The sequence below is a fragment of the Neovison vison genome, chromosome 5, assembly GCF_020171115.1.
Source record: "Neovison vison isolate M4711 chromosome 5, ASM_NN_V1, whole genome shotgun sequence".
Taxonomy (NCBI): Eukaryota; Metazoa; Chordata; class Mammalia; order Carnivora; family Mustelidae; genus Neogale; species Neogale vison.
The window spans coordinates 70,360,154-70,380,513 of record NC_058095.1 but is presented as its reverse complement, the minus strand read 5'-3'; the positions used below and the strand labels follow the sequence as shown (position 1 = coordinate 70,380,513).

Below are 20,360 nucleotides of genomic sequence, written 5' to 3'. Positions count from 1 at the left end.
GAGACATTGATCCTGCTTCCTGTCTTGTACTCAGTGCAAAGGGGTGGGGGTTGCCTCAGGAAATACAACGGGATGAGAAGAGCAGGGTGGGAACAGCGGCTGTACCGACACTCATGGCCCAGAGCCCTCCCCAGGCCCCACTTGCCATCTGTGGTGACAAAGGGAGCCCCAGCCATGGCTCAGGATCCTGCAGGTACCCTGAGATGCTGTCGCTTCTCTGACTGGGGGTGGGGGTTGTCCCTCACTGTGAAGCCACAGAGACATCATGTTTCTCTGAATGTTGACATGCTTGAGGTCAGCTGTACCCACCACAGAAGGCACAGTGGGGGCCTGAGAGTTTAGCTTCAGGGGAAAAAGAAGTCTCTTGCTCGTTGGTCCCCATCACTAAAGCGAAACACCACGAACCTTGTAACATCTCTCCACATAACCTACTTTTCCAATTAAACCCTCATTTCTGGGGCACCTGGGTGGCTCAGTGGGTTGAGCCTCTGCCTTCAGCTCAGGTCATGATCCCCAGGTCCTGGGATGGAGGCCCGCATTGGACTCTGCTCAGCAGGGAGCCTGTTTCTTTCTCTCTCTCTCTCTCTGCCTGCCTCTCTGCCTACTTGTGATCTCTGTCTCAAATAAATAAAATCTTAAAAATAATAATAAAATAAAATTTTAAAAATAAACCCTCACGGGGCGCCTGGATGGCGCAGTGGGTTAAGCCGCTGCCTTCGGCTCAGGTCATGATTTCAGGATCCTGGGATCGAGTCCCGCATCGGACTCTCTGCTCAGCGGGGAGCCTGCTTCCTCCTCTCTCTCTTTGCCTGCCTCTCTGCCTACTTGTAATCTTTCTCTGTCAAATAAATAAATAAAATCTTTTTTTAAAAAATAAATAAATAAATAAACCCTCACTTCTCCAGGCTGGTCCCAAGACCTGCGGCTGAGCTTCCAGAACTCCAAAGAGCTGTGTATAAGAGCCCAGCCCCAATCACACAGATATAGGAAATTTTCCTTTTATTCTTACTCACATTCTTTGAGGCATAGCTTTGCTTCAGCAAGAAGGATACCAAAGCCAAAAAGGACACCTGGGAGGCAAGGCAGAACTCCCGGCCCCCATGCCAGGCTTTAGTGAGAACTCAGCAGGAAGCAGTTCATGGTGGCACCGTGGAGCCCAGGCTTGCCCCAGTGGCCTCTCTGGGTGGGGAGGGGGAGGGCGGGGCATGGCCTCTGCTCCCCGGCTGTGGGGCATCCTTGGTTCCAGGCAAGGTGGGCAGCACAGGGAACCTCTGTTCCCTCCACCCCCCAGGGGCCTCTGCTTCCCAAAGAGCAACAGCCCAGGTGGAGAGAAAGGGGCCTTCCCCAGAGGCACGAGGTGGGCAGCATGTCAGACTGAGCCCTGCTCCAGGCTAGAGGGAACAGCAGGACAAGCCACCTGGACACACAGGTGGCATCAGGAGACATAGCCTTCAATCCAGTGGGGGGACAGGGTAGCAGGTGACTCCGGCCCCTGGCGGACGAAACAAACACACAGTCTTTAGCATCCAGCACCGGAAGCCTCGAGATGCCTGGAGCTGGCACCCGAGGAAAGCGCTAACTCACCCTCTGGGCAGAAAACGGAGCTGCCTTTATCCCCTGCCTAGGACAGCAGAAGCCGTGTTCTGTCCGTGCGTTCACTGCTGGTGACGAAGGACCAGGCCCAAGGTCCTGGGGCAGCCTGAGGGCTGACGGGACATGTGTGCGTGGCTGGTGCTGCGGGCTGCCTCTGGGGACAGCCAGCTGAGCTCTCAGGGACTGAGAAGTGGGGGGCTCCCGTGACCGCTGCCCACGTGCATGCTAATCCCGTGGGCTCACACAACGCACCCTCTTTCACTCTGGCTAAAGCAGGCGGGAAAGTGCTCTCCAAAGGCCTGGAGGGGAGGTGCTCCCCGCTCACCCGCGTCGGAACGCCTGCCAGCTGCCCCGTCCCCACCCAGCTAGAGCAGCCACTCGGGGGCCTGCAGGCCGCTGTACAGCGCGAATCCCAGGTCGTCAATCTCCTCTGCTCGCAGGCTGCCGAAGAGGTTCACGCCAGGGTTGAAGTGGCAGGGCAGGCTGGCCCGCGCCAGGCTATCGATGAGCGCCTCCAGGGCCTGCAGGAAGCGCTCCCCTAGGGCCGCCTCAGCCCAGTCCGCCTCGGCCTCCCCCAGGCGCAGCACAACCTGGCTCAGGTGGCACCGGTCCAGCCGCCCCAGGGCCGGGTGGCCACGGCAGACCCCGCACAGCAGCCGCAGCAGCCGCCGGCGGGTCCCGGCGTCGCGGTCATCCAGGGCCCGCAGCCTGGCGGCCTCTGCGGGGTACCAGTCCTGCAGCCACAGGTTCCCAGCCAGCCCCTCCAGGGGCCAGGCCAGAAGGAAGGGATCTTCGGTGGCAGCAGCAGGGACCGCCAGCAGCACGGTGACCGTGAGCTCCAGGCGCTCGTGCTGTACCTCGAGCAGCAGCTCCTCCGAGGCCACGCTGGGCCGGATCAGGCACCCGAGGAGACCGCCAATGGCCGGCCAGTTGACAGAGGAGGCCAGGGCCTTGCGGAGCAGCTCCAGCAGGACGCGGGAAGAGAGGTAGCCGCCCACCAGGAAGCGGTCCCAGGGGCTGCTCCCGCGGGGACGGAACTCCAGCTGAGTCCTGCGCACGGCCCAGCAGCGAGGGTCCCTGGCCACAGTGTCCAGCCCAGGCACCAGGCTCCACAGGCCCTCCTCGAGCACCACGGGAACCAGCAGACACACACGGTCGGCCGCCCCTGCCTGCAGCCCGTCGTAGAGCGGCCCACTGGGCACCAGCGCCCCGAAGGGCAGTTCCGGGAACTTGTTCCTCAAGTAAGCCTGCAGCTCAAGGGCAATGTCACCGGCCAGCTGTTTGGCCAGAGTGATGTGGGCCGCTGGGATGGTCACGTGGTCCCGCTCGAAAGCCAGCAGCTTCTCCTGGAACGTCAGGCACAGCGGTGCTGGGGAGCTAAGCGGAGGTGACATCTGAGGACGGGTGTCTGTGGGCCCCTCTGCAGAACGAAGGGGTCGGGGACCACGTTAGCAGACTCCATCAGGAGCCAAGAGAGCTCTACCCATGCATGTCTCAGTGGCAGGAGCCTTGGCACAACCCCGGAGCTTAGGAGGGTAGAGAAAACAGGCCACTGTAAAACATGCCAAGAGGCCACAGTTCTGACGGAGCAGGGACTTGTCCAGGTCACAGTCAGTCAATACAGAACCTGGGTTCCATCTCCCAAATGGGACTACCAGAGGGGGATCCACCCAGGCCAGAGGGGAAGGGGTGCCACTCACGTGGGGCAGCCGGCCACGGGGCAGGGAGTGCCACGGGCTGGCTGAGAGCAGCAGGTGGGCTCCGGGCCTGCTGACGTGGCGTGGCCTTGAGAAGGTTCAGTTCCTTCCAGCTCTCCTCCAGGCATGTGCTGTCTCCCTTGGCATCATCCTCATCTCGAGGGCTGGTGGCCCTGTCAATTAGCTGCAGGCAGAGTGATACAGAGAAGAGCCTCTGAGGTCTGGGCAGTCATGCCAAAGCCAGGGCCAATGTCAAGCAGGTTGCTGGGGTGGAAAAGCAGGTGGGCACCCTAGGCAGTCCCCACTACCCGTGGCAGCCCAGCCCTGCTGTCCTCCTCTGGGAGCCCCAGGGGTACATGGCTCAGCCCAGCCTTACCCGCTTCACAGCCAGGGTAGCAATCCCCAGCACAGCAGCCCCGCCCACGCCTAGCACCAGGCGGGCATTAGCCAGGAGGAAGTCCACGGTGCCACCCAGCACCTCGTCACGCTGCTTCCCCCGTTTCTGGGAGAACTCTGCCATGGTTCGTCTGCCTGTAAGAGAGCCCGGGCGCAGAGACAGCTCTGGAGGGGGGTGGCCCGGATGGCCAGCAGGGCAGACCCCATCATGCTGGGGCTGCCATGGGTAGAGCCCGTGAGGGGCGCTCCTGGGAATTTCTCAGAAGGAGGTTCTTAGGAGATGGGGGGCTGCCCAAGCTCCCTCCCCCAAACCTGTGAACAGGTCACTCACACCCTAGATAGGGGAGCTCCTATAGAAAGGCCCTGAGACTTGGGGCAGTTCAGAAAAGGAGACCCAGCTTCTCCATCCCACCCTCAGGGACCCCTGACATCACCTAAGACTGCGAGGTGAGTCTTATCGTTGCTAACTGCATTTTAGAGACCCGGACCCATGACTGCAAAGCGTTCTGACTCTGGCCCACTCCCGGATTCCAATCAGTCTCGGTATCTCGCCTAGCTCTGCCAGGCGGCTTCATCCTGCTTCCTAACCAGGGCTGGCATAGGCAGGAGGAAACCAAGGCCTGGAGAAGACACAACCAGGGGGTCCCAGACAGCCTGCCCTGGAGGGCCCCTCAGGCCTTTGAGGGGACTTCAGTGATGCTAGGGGGCCACAATCTCCCCTCCAAATCTCCCTCTGGGGTAGCCCCCAGAGGGAAAGCAATCGACCCAAAGGATAGGGTGGGTGAGGGGGCCCAAGCTGCCCAGGGAGGTACATGCCAGTCAAGGCTGAAAGCCTGGCTATGGGGGCAGCAAGCTATTTAACTCTCAAGACCCCAACGGGACACCTAGCTGGCTCAGTAGGGAGGGCGTGTGACTTTCGATCTGATCTCCGGGTCATGAGTTCCAGCCCCACGTTCAGCATAGAGATTATTTTAAAATAAATAAATAATAAAGGACACTTCCCCCCTCCCCTCCAACAGAGAACTGGCCCAGCACCTCTGGACAGGGGACTCTCTGGGCACCTAAGGTTTGGGACAATAGCAGGGGCACTAGGGGTGGGAAAGCAGCTGTCCTCAGAGGCTGGAAGCCCAAGCAACAGACAAGGGCCGATGAGAGCCCAAAGCTGTTTGTTCACCTGTAAAATGGCACAGCTGTGGTGAATAAGGGTTTACGAGTGGGAAGCCCAGACTTTAAGGTTGGGCAGGGCGGGGAGCTTGAGAAGTGGAGACAGATATCTTTCCCAGGCGGAGGCCACCAGTTATAGCCTCAGGTTCTGCCCTCCGGCCTTGAGAGCTGGAGGGAGGGGGTGTCCGAGGTGCAAACTCAGGGAAAGTCAGATACCAGGCAGAGCTGTCTGTCTGCGGATGCCTCAGCAGAGGACTCTGGGCTCAGACTAGCTCAGGCACCAAGGACTTGTGCCCTGTCTGCTCCGCTGTGGGTGCCTAGGGTTCCGTTGCCAGGTGACGAGATGCCTAGAGCAGTTGAAGTCTGAATCATCGTCGGACTCAGCCCCAACCCCCGCCCCCAATTTGCCCAGACTAAAAATAGGACAAGAGGGCTCTGGGGCCTGGGTTGGTCAAAGGATGGGGGGGAGGGTGCGGGTGACCCACCAAGGCCCAGCAGCCACTTTTAATTTCCTCATCGCTGATCAATACTGCAAGAGGAACCAAGAATCCACTTGCAAACTGTAAAGCGCTTTAATTAACCTTCTGCCTAAACCGGACTCAGCCCAACCCCTGGCGGGGTCGCGCAGGGCCCAAACCGAAGCCTTCCAACTCGGGGAAGGGCGAGAGGGCGCGGGTGGTTAAAAATAACCCCACTCAGCGCCCTGAGATGCCTCCCGTCCTTCCCCTCCTCCGCCACACCTGCTGCCCGGGGCCGGGGCTGCGCAGGCTGCGCAGCAACCCCTGGTGGGCCCGTGATTGCCCGGTTCACGGAGAGAGCACCCAGGTCCCGAGGAACGCGGTGATGTGCCCAAGACGTGAAGGGGCGGGCTAGACATTCGAAATCTAGCCTGAGTCCCAAAGCCCTTCCCTCCTTCCCGGGCTTCTACTGCTGGGCCCCGGCGGAGACCACGCCCCCGACCTGCGTCCGACGCACGCTCCAAGTCTGGACCTGGGTAACCAGGGCAGCCCAGCCACACTCCGGCTATACGTGCGTCGCAGCTTCAGCACAGCGACCGGAGGACACGGCGGCTGTGCTTGGGCCCCCGAGCCCAGACCCGCCAGGGAATGGAACTCGGAGGACCCGGGAACCCCAAACCGAGGCCCCGCGGGTGGCCGCTGACCTCCGACGCACGCAGACAAGCTCCAATCGGAGGGCCCGAGGCCCCTCCCACGTTCTAAAATACTGAGCGGCTCAGCCAATGATGAGCCTGCCACGCCCCCTCGCCGACAAACAGGGTCCCTCGAGGGCGGGACTCTCGGACACACTCTAGGTTTAAAGCCGCAGAGCCGAATTCTGGACTAGATAGAAGGCGGTGTGGGGGCGGTGACTCGAGTTCAGAATGAGTGGGTCCCTAGGGCCCGTTGTGAAGGTGCGTGTGCTGCGTGTGAGGCAGCGGTATAGAGAAAGCAGTCTGGGCTTACGTTGTTTCCGGGGCGAGGCAAACAGATGATACCTGGCCCGAAGGCCCACTTGCCTGGCCCTTTCAGTCACCTTGAGTGTGCCGTGGGGGCTTTGTCATTTTATGTTTTGGCCAGCCATGCACACAGCGCGACTCAGAAGGCTACCCCTGTCGCCTGCTCCATGTGCCCGTGTACGGGCCACTTCTCCATTCTGGCCTCAGTTTTCTTTCCTGTGAAATGGGTATCACAGGCCCCTCCTCCCCTACGAAGGATGATTGTGCTTGTAACCTGGGGCTCACTCGTTTATTTATTGGGGACTACCATGTGCCGGCTGGTGGAGGATCGAGGAAATAGAGGGGGGTGAGTGTTGACTTTAAGCAGGAATAGTAACATGCCACTTATTGAGTGACTGCTGTATGCCACGACCTACACCTGCGTTTGTTTCCAGCCACAACCTCAGGAAGCATTTCACACATGAGGAACAGGCCAGGAGCCGACCTGGGGTTTGCCCAGAGCCCTAGGACCCAAGGACCAAGGCATCCTGCTACCATTGGTCGCCATGCAGGTCCCAGTGAGGGGATAGAGACTCCCGGATCCGTGCGCCCCCAGGCCTGGGTCCATAATCTCTCCAAACGCCGTGGCCAGCTGCTGCAGCGGCCCGGGAGACAGTGCTTGGACCTGCAGGGTCTGATACTCTGCCCCTCCCCCATAGGTCGCTGGAACTTAGCCTAGGAAGCTGCGGGAGCACAGAGGGAGCCCGGACTTTTCGAGCCCCCCGCCCCCCGGCCAGCGAATAAACAGACGGGGGCACTGACGTCCAGAGAGGCCCAAAGACCCCCGCGGGCCCGGTGCTTCCCCCCGGCGCGCGGGTGCGCGGGCTGGCTAGGGGCGCGGCCCGGGCTCCGCCTGCCGGGCGGGCCCGGACCGAGGCGGGTTAAAGGGGCGGGGCCGGCGTTGGCCCAGCCCGCGGATCGCCCCACCGCCCCCCGCGCCCTGTCCGGTCCAGCAGCGAGAGCGGCGCCATGGAGGCCACCGGAGTGCTGCCGTTCGTCCGCGGCGTGGACCTCAGCGGCAACGACTTCAAGGTGAGCCGGCCGGGCGTGGGGCCGACCTCCCTCCAGGCCGCCTCTTCCGCTCGGGCCCGCGCGGGTCTCCACTTCCTGTCCCGCCAGCCTCCGGGCCCTGCGCCGCCCAGAACCGCGGACGGCTCGGGGTGCGGCTCCTCCCGGCGCTCGCGACCCTGGCGGGAACAGACCCCAGTGGCTCCGCTCCGGGGCCGCACGGGAAAACCCGGGCCGGCCAGGACCGGGCGGAGTCACGCCAGGGAGTGGGCAGAGCTGGTAGCCCCCACCCCGTGTCCCAGTCCCGGGGTCTGGGCCCCACCCGGGCGGGAGAGTGGCCTGGGGGTCTGCGAGCTTCTGCTCCCGCCTCCGCGGCCCTGCGTCCCCGCCCCTCTGAGGTCACACGCCCAGGCCAGGCCCTGACTCATGGCCGGCTTTGCTACCGGGCTGACGGGGGCGGGTCTGAAGCGCACTCATCACCGCCCCGTCCTTGCCACCGCCACTCCATCCTGTGTGGTCTTGGGCAAGTCACTTCCCTTCTCAGAGCCTGGGTTTTCTCATCCGGTGAAGGGGCAATCAAGTAACCCTGCTGTGGGCATGGGTTAGTTGGTGTGGAGACCGTCCTGCAGGTGTGAGGCCTCCGGCAGGTGGTAAAGACTGATAGAGGAGGGCCACCGGGAACTGGATCCCAGCCTACAGGCAGCTGGTCGAGGAGACGATTCTAGAGGGGCAGGAATGAGGTGAACAGTGCTGGTGACCAGAACAGCCTGGGCAGGAGTGGAAGTGAGAGCTGGCCCAGTACAGGGAGGGTCAGCCTGGGTCTGCAGGTGTGGGGGGGCCCAGGCTTTCCTTGGGGTTTGGTTGGGCCACTGCTGAAGAGGCAAGTGGGGCCTTCCTGCATTTACCCACATGTGCACATGCCACTTTTCTCTGCCCCCATCCCCACCGTCCTCACCTGGGGTCTCATTGACCTCTTATTGACTTCGCCAGAGTCTTGAGTCACCAGGTTGGAATGTGGCTGTAGGGGACTGGGGACACTGGCCAAGGGCCTCAAAGGCATGAGATCGCCTGCCCTTAAGGGCTGGGGGTACCGCAGCAGGCATTTGAAGGTGTTCATGAGGGTATGTACGAGGCTGTGCCTGTGCGGGTGGGGACCTGGGGCCTCACACGGGCTTGGACCTTGCCAAGAAAGGCTTGTATGCTGATGGCCAGGTGGGGGCATAGGCACAGCCTTGGTGGAAGCTCCGGGGTACCCCCATCTTGGGTGGCCTAGTGAGGGCCTGGAATGGCAGGCAGAGGTATTTGACCTGAGCTGGGGACAAGCCAGTTCCATCCTGGCCCATTCAGGGGTCAGAATCCAACAAGAGATTTTAGGCCAACAGCCATCATGATTGTTAGTCTGTCCTCATACTTTTGGCATGGGGGGTTTTTATTCTCCCCATTCCGTTGATGAGGTTGAGGCACAGAGTAGCGAGGTGGCCTGTCCAGGAAGCTGGTGAGAGGTGACTGTTGTCCTCCAAAGGCTCCCATGGGCGTGGGGGCCACTAAGGGTGGTAGAGCAGGAAAACCCCTCGCCCAGACCAGTCTCATCATAATACCCACCCTCCCAGGGCGGCTACTTTCCTGAGAATGTCAAGGCCATGACCAGTCTGCGGTGGCTGAAGCTGAACCGCACGGGCCTCTGCTACCTGCCAGAGGAGTTGGCCGCCCTGCAGAAGCTGGTAAGGGGCTTTGGGCAGTCAGGGAGGGGATGGGGCTGGGGATGGGGCTGGGCCAGGTGGGCAGAGCCAGCGCAGAAGGGAAATGACCTAGAGGAAGACGCTGACAGCCATGAACAAGAGCCGGCAGGAAGGGAGTGAGCACCCTGTCCCAGGAGATGTGCAAGAAAAGACGGGCTGTGTGGGGGAAGGAGGCTGCAGATGGTGGTCTAGGCCTGTGTGGCTGAGGGCCCCCTGGGTGGTACAAGGTTTTGGTGGTGGATGGGGATTCCGTAGGCGCCCTACCCACAGTGCTGAGCCTCTGCTCCCCTGTCCTGGCCCAGGAGCACTTGTCCGTGAGCCACAACAACCTGACTACGCTTCACGGGGAGCTGTCCAGCCTGCCATCACTGAGGGTGAGTGCTGAGATGGGCCGTCGAGCCCGGGAGTGGGGGCTGGAGTCCAGTGGGTGGTGTGAGGGCAGGTCCAAACCCCACGTGGACCAGCCCCGCTGCCTGTCCAATGTCAGATTCTCGTGCCTGTTTCTAAAGGCAAAGGGATACCATGATGCCCCATGGTCAGTAATGCATGGAGAAAAAAGGTAAAAAACCCAAACTCCCACCCGCTTTTAGACAAGTGTCATAAGAACAGTTGATACCAGCCGAGCACGGTTCCAACTCTTCCTCCTGGTTGATTCCATATAATCCTGACCTTCACCAAGTTCACAGATGAAGATGCTTGGCCAGAGAGCTAGGTCACTTGCCCGAGGTCACTTGACCGAGGCTGAGGTCACGCAACCATGCAGTGGGAGAACTGGAGTAGGGTGGGGTTTGGCCTTGACGAAAAGTAGTCAGGGTGGTCCTGTCGCCCCTCGGAGCCTCTGACATTCCAGAACTTCGGGCCCCGTCTAGACCTTCTGGGCCTGGGTGAGGGTTGTTCCCATCCAAGGCCAGAGCCCTCAGGTGTTAAAAGCACAGCCTCTGGACCAGGGCGGCCTGAGTTCAGATCTGGGCCCCGCTGCTTCCTGGCTGTGTGACCTTAGACAAGTTCCTTCCACGTTCTGGGGAGGGTTTAGCTGGTGACAGCTACGAAGCCACAGTGTGGTCCTACACAGACGCTGTGGCAGAGGGAAAGGTGGCAGCAGCCCCATTGGTGCTCACGGTCGTGGCATCATCCTGTGGCCTGTTCTCTCTCCCCTTCAGACTTTCTGAGGTTTTAGTCCTGACAGGATACAAAACCTGCTCTCGGTCCACACTCTGAGTTCACTATGGTCCACCCCTCTCCCTCTGTCCTAGAACATTTGCCTCAGAGCTACTCCCTTATCTTGCCCTCTGGAATGGGGAAGCTCTTCCTCAGGTTCCCTGAGGGCCCCATGCTGGGCTCTGGGACACATGTGAGCTGGGCTTTGAGGTGTTGATAGGAGCTCGTCAGAAGGCCAGGAAGAGCGAGCCAGGTGGAGGGACTATGAGCAAAGGCCAGGCAGGGATAGCACTTGGGCCTCTGGTGGGTTTCCCAAGGTGCTGTCCTTCCTTGATCTCTCTGCTGCTTCCTGGGGGTGGAAGCTGGAAATCACGGACTCTTGTGGTTTCTTCCCAGGCCATTGTGGCTCGAGCTAACAGCCTGAAGAACTCCGGGGTCCCCGATGACATCTTCAAGCTGGACGACCTCTCAGTTCTGGTCAGTGGTTTCCCCTCCCACCTGGCCTCTGTGCTGGTCCACGAGGCAGTCCTCATCTATTAGAGTAGTCCCTGCAGCCCCTGGTAAACCATTTTACAGATGGAGAAACTGAGGTGTAGAGTGCCTTGCCCGAGCCCACTCACAGCGTCAGAGCCCTAACCCAGGCACCCTTTTTCCCAGGGTCCCAACTGCCTCCCTTTGGCTCTGAAACCCCCTCATCCACTCCTTGCTCAGTGCTCTCCCTGATCCCCAAGGCTGGCAGAGGCCCAGCAAGGTGGCACTGGGCCTGAGACCCCTCGCTTGGCTGTTCCACTTCTGCCCAGGACTTGAGCTACAACCAGCTGACGGAGTGCCCGCGGGAGTTGGAGAACGCCAAGAACATGCTGGTGCTGAACCTCAGCCACAACAGGTACCAGTCAGCGGCGGGAGGGTGGGGGGCGGGCGGGCGGGACTGTGGCCCAGTGGGTGCACTGGGCCCAGAGCTGTGCACCCCACACTGACGCCCTCTGCCTGCCTCACTCCTACCCGCCCACAGCATCGACACCATCCCCAACCAGCTCTTCATCAACCTCACCGACCTACTGTACCTGGACCTCAGTGAGAACCGCCTGGAGAGCTTGCCCCCACAGATGCGCCGCCTGGTGCACCTGCAGACACTCGTGCTCAACGGGAACCCGCTACTGCACGCACAGCTCCGGTGGGTGCCTCCGCACACCACACCCCTGCAGAGCCCGCCCTAGCCCCACCACACTCCCACCCCTCCAATGGGGGTAGACCCCATCCTTTGAAAGCGTCAGACCCTACCTCAGTTCAGTGTTCTGTCCCCCGGACCCCTTCCCACACCACAGCTGCCCCTGACCTGGGCTTCTCAGCCCCACTCAGCCCCGTGCTCTCGACTCTCCCTGCAGGCAGCTTCCGGCTCTGACGGCCCTGCAGACCCTGCACCTGAGGAACACACAGCGCACCCAGAGCAACCTCCCTACCAGCCTGGAGGGCCTGAGCAACCTCGCAGGTGGGCAGTCCCTGGGTGGTCTCCGCAGGCTCTGGTCCCTTCAGGTCCCCGGCTTCCTTATGCAGGAAGGCACTGACCCTGCTTCCTTGGCCACCTCCCAGAGGGAAAAGGACACAGTTACATTACGATCATTTCTTTCATTACTGTGACAACTAGTGCTAACTCCAAGTTACAAGCACTGGCTTGATGCCTAGACCCCCCGGTGTGTGGGTTTTACCAAACATAGAAACCAAGGCTTAGAGAGATTAAGTCACTTGCTCAAGACCACAGAGCCTGGAGCGGGCAGACGTGGGGCTCACGTTGGGGCTTCTGCCCCTGGAGCTGGCCACAGGGCCCCTGGTGATGTGCCCCACCCTCACACCCCAGATGTGGACCTGTCCTGCAATGACTTGACGCGGGTGCCCGAGTGCCTGTACACCCTCCCCAGCCTGCGCCGTCTCAACCTCAGCAGCAACCAGATCACTGAGCTGTCCCTGTGCATCGACCAGTGGGTGCACGTGGAGACCTTAAACCTGTCCCGCAACCAGCTCACCTCGCTGCCCGTACGTGCAGGCCTGGGGTGGGAGAGGGAAGGCTGCCGAGCTGCCCTGGCTCCTGCCCCTGACCTCCCCAACCCGTGCCCGGCTCACCTCTCCAGTCCGCCATTTGCAAGCTCACCAAGCTGAAGAAGCTGTACCTGAACTCCAACAAGCTGGATTTCGACGGGCTGCCCTCGGGCATCGGCAAGCTGACCAGCCTAGAGGAGTTCATGGCCGCCAACAACAACCTGGAGCTGATCCCTGAGAGCCTGTGCAGGTACTAGGGCGAGTGGGGGCAGGGGGACAGAAGACCCCAGCATCTCAGCCAGAGCCCACCCTGCGCCTGCTGCACAGCATGCAAAACGGATGGGTTAATTTGGCTTTAGGGAAGAAGCCCACACAGTCCTGTGCCAGCGATTCCCAATGTGGGTGCACCACAGCACCATGTGGGAGGACACTGGCAGGGGAGGGCCTCCCTGTCCATGAGAGTTTGGGACACGGCACCATGTACAGCTCCCTCTAGTGGTGACAGTGCCCGCTAGCTTGGCCTCGTCAGGACTCAGAGAGAACAGCCAGCCTTTCAGCGGCTTCCAAGTTAATCTGAGGATAGAATACGTGTTTTAGCATCCTGTGGTTCATACCCAGGGGTCTTTATTTCTGTAGAAGGCCACTCTGAAAAGTGCTGTTCTATAGCAGTCACTGAAAGTCCTTTCCAGCCGCTCAGCTGTGCGGGCACCCTGTTCTAGCTGCACGGCCTCTCCCTCCATGTGCAGCTACTTTAAACCCATTGGTGTCTTCGCTAGCTGGGCTTTCAGCTCCTCTGGCCCTCCCTGGTTCCCCATCTCCAAGACTGGAGGTCTCCTTGCCTCCCCCCACACTTTGTCACTTCCCTGAGGCTCTGGCTCTGTCCCCACAGGTGCACAAAGCTGAGGAAACTTGTCCTGAACAAGAACCGCCTGGTGACCCTCCCAGAGGCCATCCACTTCCTGACGGAGATCGAGGTCCTGGCAGGCCAGGGCTGCTGCGGAGTGGGAGGAGGGGCCTGAAGGGGAGGCTGGAGGTGACGGTGGCCCCTCAGGGAAAAACTAAACAAGACGGTGTCACTGCAGTTGATGGGGGCGGGGAGGATCTGGCAGAGGGCCCTGGAGGTGGTGCCAGTGCCACGGAAAGGAGAGGGCAGACCACACCCCGGTGTCCATGCCGTGCGTGACAGCATCCTCTAAGCCCCGCAGCCAGCCTGCAAGGTCTCACTCAATAGATAGGAAAAGCAGAGCCCAGAGGGCCAGCCGTGGAGCTGGGATGCAAGCCCAGGCCCCTGGCTGCCAAGAGCCAGAAAGCCGGGCCAGCGTGACTGCGAGGTAGATCTCAGGCTCAGTGACCCCTCTCTGCCTTATCCTGTGAGGCAGGTCCTGGACGTGCGGGAGAACCCCAGCCTGGTCATGCCTCCCAAGCCTGCGGACCGCACTGCTGAGTGGTACAACATTGACTTCTCGCTGCAGAACCAGCTGCGGCTGGCAGGGGCCTCACCTGCCACAGTGGCAGCAGCAGCAGCTGGTAAGCAGAGCAGGTCTGGCCGGGATGCCAAGGGGGTGCTTCTCCGGACCTCAGCTTACCCATCTGTACATTGGGTGGGACATACATGGCTTCTGGATCCCTGTGCATCGGGATGGCCCCTGGTTGCCTGTATGCCCGAGGGGGTGGGCCCAGCTAGTGTCCAGCCGTTTACTCCCCCACCAAGCAGGAAGCGGGGCCAAGGACCCCCTGGCTCGCAAGATGCGGCTCCGGAGGCGCAAGGACTCAGCCCAGGATGACCAGGCTAAGCAGGTGCTGAAGGGCATGTCGGATGTGGCCCAGGAGAAGAACAAAAAGCAGGAGGTAAGCCAGGCCAGGGACTGGGACAGGGGCAAGTGATCCTGGGCTCTGTTTAAAACAGACTGTGCGGGACGCCTGGGTGGCTCAGTTGGTTGGACGACTGCCTTCGGCTCAGGGTGTGATCCTGGAGTCCCAGGATCGAGTCCCACATCAGGCTCCCAGCTCCATGGGGAGTCTGCTTCGCTCTCTGACCATTTCCTCACTCATGCTCTCTCTCACTGTCTCTCTCTCTCTCTCAAATAAATAAATAAATAAATAAATAAATAAACAGACTGTGCAATCTAGGCCAAGAGGGAGAGTGGGTCCTGAGTAGCAAGAATAGCCCGTGCAAAGGTCCTGAGGTGGGTAGCAAATAAAGAGGCCAGACTGAGTGGCTGTATAAAGGCAAGCCATGCCTTTGACTGTGACCCCAGGAGAGTACTGATGCCCGAGCCTCTGGGGGCAAGGCACGGCGCTGGGACCAGGGCCTGGAGAAGCCACGCCTTGACTACTCTGAGTTCTTCACGGAGGACGTGGGCCAGCTGCCCGGTCTGACCATCTGGCAAATCGAGAACTTCGTGCCTGTGCTGGTGGAGGAGGCCTTCCATGGCAAGTTCTATGAGGCTGACTGCTACATTGTGCTCAAGGTGAGGGTTGGGCATGTTGGCATGGGCTGTGGGACCCCCAGGAACCTTATTTCAGATGACTCCAAATCTGTAGCTCCACTCTCTTGTTCACTGAGGGAAGGTGGGAAAGAGAGGACTTTGCACAGGGGGCAGGATGGTGGTGGCCCAGGCCAGGGTATATCAGTGCATCACCCCCCCCGGGGCGGGGCAGTCTGTGGCACCTACAGAGGACTCTGGGGGTGAGCTGGGAAGCCAGGACCCCATGGCAAGGCCTGACTCGGCCTGTGCCCTGCCCCCAGACCTTTCTGGATGACAGTGGCTCTCTGAACTGGGAGATCTACTACTGGATCGGCGGGGAGGCCACTCTGGACAAGAAGGCTTGCTCTGCCATCCACGCCGTGAACCTGCGCAACTACCTGGGTGCTGAGTGCCGCACTGTGCGGGAGGAGATGGGCGAAGAGAGCGAAGAGTTCTTGCAGGTGCCTGCAGGAGGGGAGGGCCCAGGGCGGGGTGGGGTGGGGTGGGGTGGGAGAATGGGCGTGGGCAAGGGCTGGGGCGGGGTTGGTGGGCGGGGTGAAGAACTCTGCTCACAGTGCTGAGCGCAAAGGTAGGGGGGTGTTGAGACCTCAGGCAGACAGTAGGGTCAGGAGGGCTAGATGCCGCCAAAGGTGGGGAGCCTGGGCTAGGTGGAGCTCAGAGAGAGATGGGGAGCTGGGGCTATAGTACCGAGGGGAGGGGGGCTGCCAGCTGGACACCAAGAAGGCGGGCCCAGGGCTGGACCCTGAGTCAGAGTAGGGTGAGCGAGCTGTGCTGTCCTCTCGGCCTGCTGTTCGTATGTAGACACCCATCCACCCAAGGTTCTACCCTGATTCACCCCTTGCCCTCTTGCATAAATCTGCTTGGTCCTGCGTATCTAAGCATGCTGTGCATTCCTAAACCTTAACACCAGCAAACACGTATTTTTACACATCCTAATGCTCTAACATGTTTGTTTATAGACACAGATCTTATTCCTTTTTTTACCCTACCTTCATCCCGGATATATAGCTCGTGAGGCACCTGTAGACAGCTCTGCCCTCTGACGGGGGTGGGGGGTGTCTGGCGGGGGAAGGGGTGGCTCAGTGATGAAGGCCCGCACCCTCACACACACAGGTGTTTGACAATGACATCTCCTACATCGAGGGTGGAACAGCCAGTGGCTTCTACACTGTGGAGGACACACACTACATCACCAGGTGAGGGGTTGTGGACTTGGCTGGCGCTGGCCTGCACTCCGGTGGGAAGGATGGGGCCAGAGGGTGTTAGGGCTGAATCGGCCCATTTGTGCCCCTCCCCGGCCCCCTCCCCAGCCACTCTTGCTCTGGCCCCCAGGATGTACCGTGTGTATGGGAAAAAGAACATCAAGTTGGAGCCCGTGCCTCTCAAGGGGTCCTCTCTGGACCCAAGGTAGGCCACCCATGCCTCCAGGGGGAGTACTTGAGGCCACACTCCCTCCCCATTAGTGGGGAGCAGCTTTGGGTTCTAGAAAAACAAAAAAAGACCTTCAGAAACCCTTTTAACCCCTGTTTCACTGAGCTTGGCAGGACCAGTAAGGCGTGAAACCCCATAAGGAGGGATTTGGGGCAGGGTCAAGGGCATGAGGGCAATCACTGTCCCTGTCCATCACTGTTCCTCCTGCCCCTCCTGCCCAGGTTTGTTTTCCTGCTGGATCGAGGGCTGGACATTTACGTGTGGCGGGGGACCCAGGCCACACTGAGTAGCACTACCAAGGCCAGGTATGAGGACACAGTGGGGTATTTTCTGCAAAGACAGATTGTCACCTAAGAAGGGACATGGGACTCACTAAAGGCTTTGCATATTCCCACTCCCCCACAAGGCTTTTTGCGGAGAAAATTAACAAGAACGAGCGAAAAGGGAAGGCAGAGATCACATTGCTGGTGCAAGGTCAGGAGCCCCCAGAGTTCTGGGAGGTGCTGGGCGGGGAACCCTCCGAGATCAAGAAGCACGTGCCGGATGACTTCTGGCCACCTCAGCCCAAGCTGTATAAGGTGAGCCGTGGTGCGGGAGGCAGTGCTGGCCTGACTTCCTCCGCTGGCACCATGATGGTGGCTGTGGTCTTCATCTGGACTTTGGTGGGGAGAGGGTGCCACTTTCTGGGCAGGAAATAGAGCAAAGATCAGGAGGCTGGCTCTGAGTGAGGCCAGGAGAAGTAGTGTTAGACTGTGCATTTCCAGGAAGGTGGGGCGGAAGAGGGAAGCTGCAACGTGCCTGGGTGCCAGGCCTGAGAACCTGGCCTTGATTCTCAAGGTGATAGGAAGCCCCTAGGGGTGTTGCGAGCAGGAAGACAGAGAATTAGGAATGACAATAAGGACCTGGAGAGGGCAGGCAGGGAAGGCATCATTTAAAAGCCCTTCCACTGATAGAATGTCCTTCAAACATTAGTGGAGGGAGGAAATAGGTCAGAAGAGGAGCAGGCCCTGGTCCTGAGCTCCCACAGCAGGGAAAGGGCTGGACTTCAAAGCAGGGGGTTGCTGGGGGTTGGGCTCCTGTATTCCGGAGCTCGCCCCTGCCACGCCCACCCCTTCCTGCTGCCAGGTGGGCCTTGGCCTGGGCTATCTGGAGCTGCCGCAGATCAACTACAAGCTCTCCGTGGAACATAAGACCCGTCCCAAGGTGGAACTGCTGCCCAAGATGCGGCTGGTGAGACTCATGGAGGGCGGAGGGGGCGGGGCCGGGATCTCTCGCTGGTGGCCTGGCGTGGGCCGTGACCTCCAGCCTTTGCCCTGCAGCTGCAGAGCCTGCTGGACACGCGCTGCGTATACATCCTGGACTGTTGGTCCGACGTGTTCATCTGGCTGGGCCGCAAATCCCCGCGCCTGGTGCGCGCCGCTGCCCTCAAGCTGGGCCAGGAGTTGTGCGGGATGTTGCACAGGCCGCGCCACGCCACGGTCAGCCGCAGCCTGGAGGGCACCGAGGCGCAGGTGCGGAGGAGTCCAACCGAGCTGGCACAGGCCATGCCCCCTGGGAGCCACCCCTCGGCCCAGCCAGGCCTGCCCTTCAACGGTGAGGCCCCGCCCCCAAGCCTCCCGGCCAGCTTGAGTTTTATTCATGCTTGGCAGGTGTTCAAGGCCAAATTCAAGAACTGGGACGACGTGTTGACGGTGGACTACACCCGCAATGCGGAGTCTGTGCTGCAGGGCCCGGGACTCACCGGGAAGGTGAAGCGCGACGCGGAGAAGAAAGATCAGATGAAGGCTGACCTCACAGCACTGTTTCTGCCGCGGCAGCCGCCCATGGCGTTGGCAGAGGTGGGGGTGGGCCCGGGGCGGGGCGGACTGGGGGGGCGGGACCCTGCGGTAGTGGGAGGGGGCTCCGTGCGGGGGCCCTGCCCTGTGACTCGCTGCTGCCCCATGCAGGCGGAGCAGCTGATGGAGGAGTGGAACGAGGACCTGGACGGCATGGAGGGCTTTGTGCTGGAGGGCAAGAAGTTCGCGAGGCTGCCGGAGGAGGAGTTCGGCCACTTCTACACGCAGGACTGCTACGTCTTCCTCTGCAGGTGCCGCCTCGGCGCGCCACCTGGCCCCTCCGCGGATGCTAGGGGTGTGAGCACCACCCCCGCTCACCGTCTTCTGATCCCCCAGGTACTGGGTCCCTGTGGAGTATGAGGAGGAGGAGGAGAAGAAGGAAGAGAAGGAAGAGGAAAAAGCGGGAGCGGAGGGCAAAGAAGGTGAGGAGGCAGCGGCTGAGGCGGAGGAGAAGCAGCCTGAGGAGGACTTCCAGTGCATCGTGTACTTCTGGCAGGGCCGGGAGGCCTCCAACATGGGCTGGCTCACCTTCACCTTCAGCTTGCAGAAGAAGTTCGAGAGCCTCTTCCCTGGCAAACTAGAGGTGTGCCTGCACGCCCCTACCTGCTCCAGGCCGTGCCCCCATAGCCTCTGTAGGCAGGCAAAGACTGGGGAGGCGTGGCAGGGGTGGGGGGGTGGAGGTGGTGTCCAGGGAGCTGCCCCTAAAGCTTCCACACCTCCAGGTGGTACGCATGACACAGCAGCAGGAGAACCCCAAGTTCCTGTCCCATTTCAAGAGAAAGTTCATCATCCATCGAGGCAAGAGGAAGGTGGCTCAGGCTGCCCAGCAGCCCAGCCTCTACCAGATTCGCACCAATGGCAGCGCCCTCTGCACCCGGTGCCTGGCTGTGGGGAGGGCGCGTGTGGTGGGCAGGTGGGGGTCAGTGGGCAGCAGGGACCCCTCGCTGACACCTCCCACCCCGCAGGTGCATCCAGATCAACACTGACTCCAGCCTCCTCAACTCCGAGTTCTGCTTCATCCTCAAGGTGGGATTGTGGGTGTGGCGGGAACTGTGGAGCAGGGTCACGCGTTGTGGGCTGGCCCCAACTTGAACTCCCCTGCACACTTCTCAGGTTCCGTTTGAGAGCGAGGACAACCAGGGCATCGTGTACGCGTGGGTGGGCCGGGCATCGGACCCAGATGAGGCCAAGTTGGCAGAAGATATCCTGAACACCATGTTTGACACCTCCTACAGCAAGCAGGTGACGGGGGCAGGTGGTGGGCACGCAGGTAGTCCCATGGGAGCAGACCCAAGCCCTGGGCCAGACAGACCCTTTCCCACAGGTCATCAATGAAGGTGAGGAGCCCGAGAACTTCTTTTGGGTGGGCATCGGGGCCCAGAAGCCCTACGATGACGACGCCGAGTACATGAAGCACACCAGGCTCTTCCGGTGAGGCTGGGACCCAGACCCCACAACCCCCAGCTTCCCCCCCGGGGTTGGCTGTGCCTGCCACCCTCACAGCCTCTCCCTGACCCTCGACCTGCAGGTGCTCCAATGAGAAGGGCTACTTTGCGGTAACAGAGAAGTGCTCGGACTTCTGTCAGGATGACCTGGCGGATGACGATATCATGCTGCTGGACAATGGTCAAGAGGTGCGGCCCCTCCTCTCCCGCTGATCCGGCTGCCCAGGGGGCCTACCCACTGCTAGGTGGGAAGCTGAGACCCCCTGCCCTACTGTCCCCACAGGTCTACATGTGGGTGGGAACCCAGACAAGCCAGGTAGAGATCAAACTGAGTCTGAAGGCCTGCCAGGTGAGCCAGCTAGTGGGGAGGGCTAAGCCCGGGTAGGGGGGCGTCTGCGAGGACCGCCCCCAGCTCATGCCCTGTCTGGCCGGCCAGGTGTACATCCAGCACATGCGATCCAAAGAGCATGAGCAGCCACGCCGCCTGCGCCTGGTCCGCAAGGGCAATGAGCAGCACGCCTTTACCCGCTGCTTCCACGCCTGGAGCACTTTCCGCAAGCCTCTGGCCTAGGACAGCAAGCGCCCCCATCTACAGCACCCCCATTGCAGCCCTGCTCGGGGCCAGGGTGGCAGAGGCTTTGTGCAGGTGGCAGCCCCTGTTCGGCCACCCAGCCCCCAGTGCCACGGTCCCCAGCTGCACAGCCTGAGCAGCACCAGGGGGGACGCCCCGACCCAGGCCCTCAGGGGTCTGGGCAGCTGGAGTCCCTCTGGGGAGAGCTACTGTGTGATGCCCCCTCCCTACCACAGAGAAAGCAGCGTGGTTGCCTTTTAAGAGATATTAAATGCTTTTATTTTCAATATTAAAAATCAGTATTT

At 60.8% G+C, this 20,360-nt stretch overlaps 2 protein-coding genes across 7 annotated transcripts; one reads left to right on the top strand and one right to left on the bottom strand.

The window, feature by feature from the left end:
• Positions 1 to 984: 984 nt before the first annotated feature.
• MIEF2 (mitochondrial elongation factor 2) lies at positions 985 to 6,028 on the bottom strand. 5 transcript variants are annotated; one of them, XR_006384629.1, is made up of 5 exons: positions 5,811 to 6,028; positions 3,667 to 3,821; positions 3,294 to 3,474; positions 1,585 to 3,013; positions 985 to 1,492 (listed from the first exon to the last, which is right to left on the bottom strand). XR_006384629.1 is itself a non-coding variant. In XM_044249327.1 (5 exons), exons 2-4 carry the CDS (start codon positions 3,808 to 3,810, stop codon positions 1,959 to 1,961), a joined length of 1,380 nt encoding a protein of 459 aa, XP_044105262.1. In that variant the 5' UTR covers positions 3,811 to 3,821; positions 5,811 to 6,028; the 3' UTR covers positions 985 to 1,492; positions 1,919 to 1,958. The 5 variants fall into 5 exon arrangements, 4 of the variants coding, with proteins under 4 accessions (XP_044105262.1, XP_044105260.1, XP_044105263.1 ...); XM_044249327.1 differs by having other exon boundaries at positions 1,919 to 3,013; XM_044249325.1 differs by having other exon boundaries at positions 985 to 3,013.
• A 1,242-nt stretch (positions 6,029 to 7,270) lies between these two features.
• Positions 7,271 to 20,351, top strand: FLII (FLII actin remodeling protein). 2 transcript variants are annotated; one of them, XM_044249320.1, is made up of 30 exons: positions 7,271 to 7,377; positions 8,964 to 9,074; positions 9,395 to 9,466; positions 10,647 to 10,727; positions 11,051 to 11,136; positions 11,263 to 11,424; positions 11,636 to 11,739; positions 12,106 to 12,281; positions 12,377 to 12,534; positions 13,174 to 13,258; positions 13,664 to 13,811; positions 13,999 to 14,132; positions 14,543 to 14,755; positions 15,034 to 15,213; positions 15,887 to 15,969; positions 16,106 to 16,180; positions 16,426 to 16,509; positions 16,611 to 16,782; positions 17,330 to 17,434; positions 17,524 to 17,715; positions 17,854 to 18,042; positions 18,151 to 18,290; positions 18,376 to 18,622; positions 18,762 to 18,916; positions 19,005 to 19,065; positions 19,153 to 19,281; positions 19,364 to 19,470; positions 19,568 to 19,673; positions 19,768 to 19,833; positions 19,921 to 20,351. In XM_044249320.1, exons 1-30 carry the CDS (start codon positions 7,315 to 7,317, stop codon positions 20,053 to 20,055), a joined length of 3,819 nt encoding a protein of 1,272 aa, XP_044105255.1. In that variant the 5' UTR covers positions 7,271 to 7,314; the 3' UTR covers positions 20,056 to 20,351. The 2 variants fall into 2 exon arrangements, with proteins under 2 accessions (XP_044105255.1, XP_044105253.1); XM_044249318.1 differs by having other exon boundaries at positions 13,996 to 14,132.
• Positions 20,352 to 20,360: the final 9 nt, after the last annotated feature.

Bases quoted from the DNA above. Each gene is read 5' to 3' on its own strand.
- MIEF2 (XM_044249325.1), bottom strand. From the start codon at position 3,810: ATGGCAGAGTTCTCCCAGAAACGGGGGAAGCAGCGTGACGAGGTGCTG. The intron at 3,475-3,666 runs GTAAGGCTGGGC...CTCTGCCTGCAG, and splicing joins CTACCCTGGCTGTGAAGCGG to CTAATTGACAGGGCCACCAG. The intron at 3,014-3,293 runs GTGAGTGGCACC...TTCGTTCTGCAG, and splicing joins CCCGTGGCCGGCTGCCCCAC to AGGGGCCCACAGACACCCGT.
- FLII (XM_044249318.1), top strand. From the start codon at position 7,315: ATGGAGGCCACCGGAGTGCTGCCGTTCGTCCGCGGCGTGGACCTCAGC. The intron at 7,378-8,963 runs GTGAGCCGGCCG...CCACCCTCCCAG, and splicing joins TCAGCGGCAACGACTTCAAG to GGCGGCTACTTTCCTGAGAA. The intron at 17,435-17,523 runs GTGAGACTCATG...TTTGCCCTGCAG, and splicing joins TGCTGCCCAAGATGCGGCTG to CTGCAGAGCCTGCTGGACAC.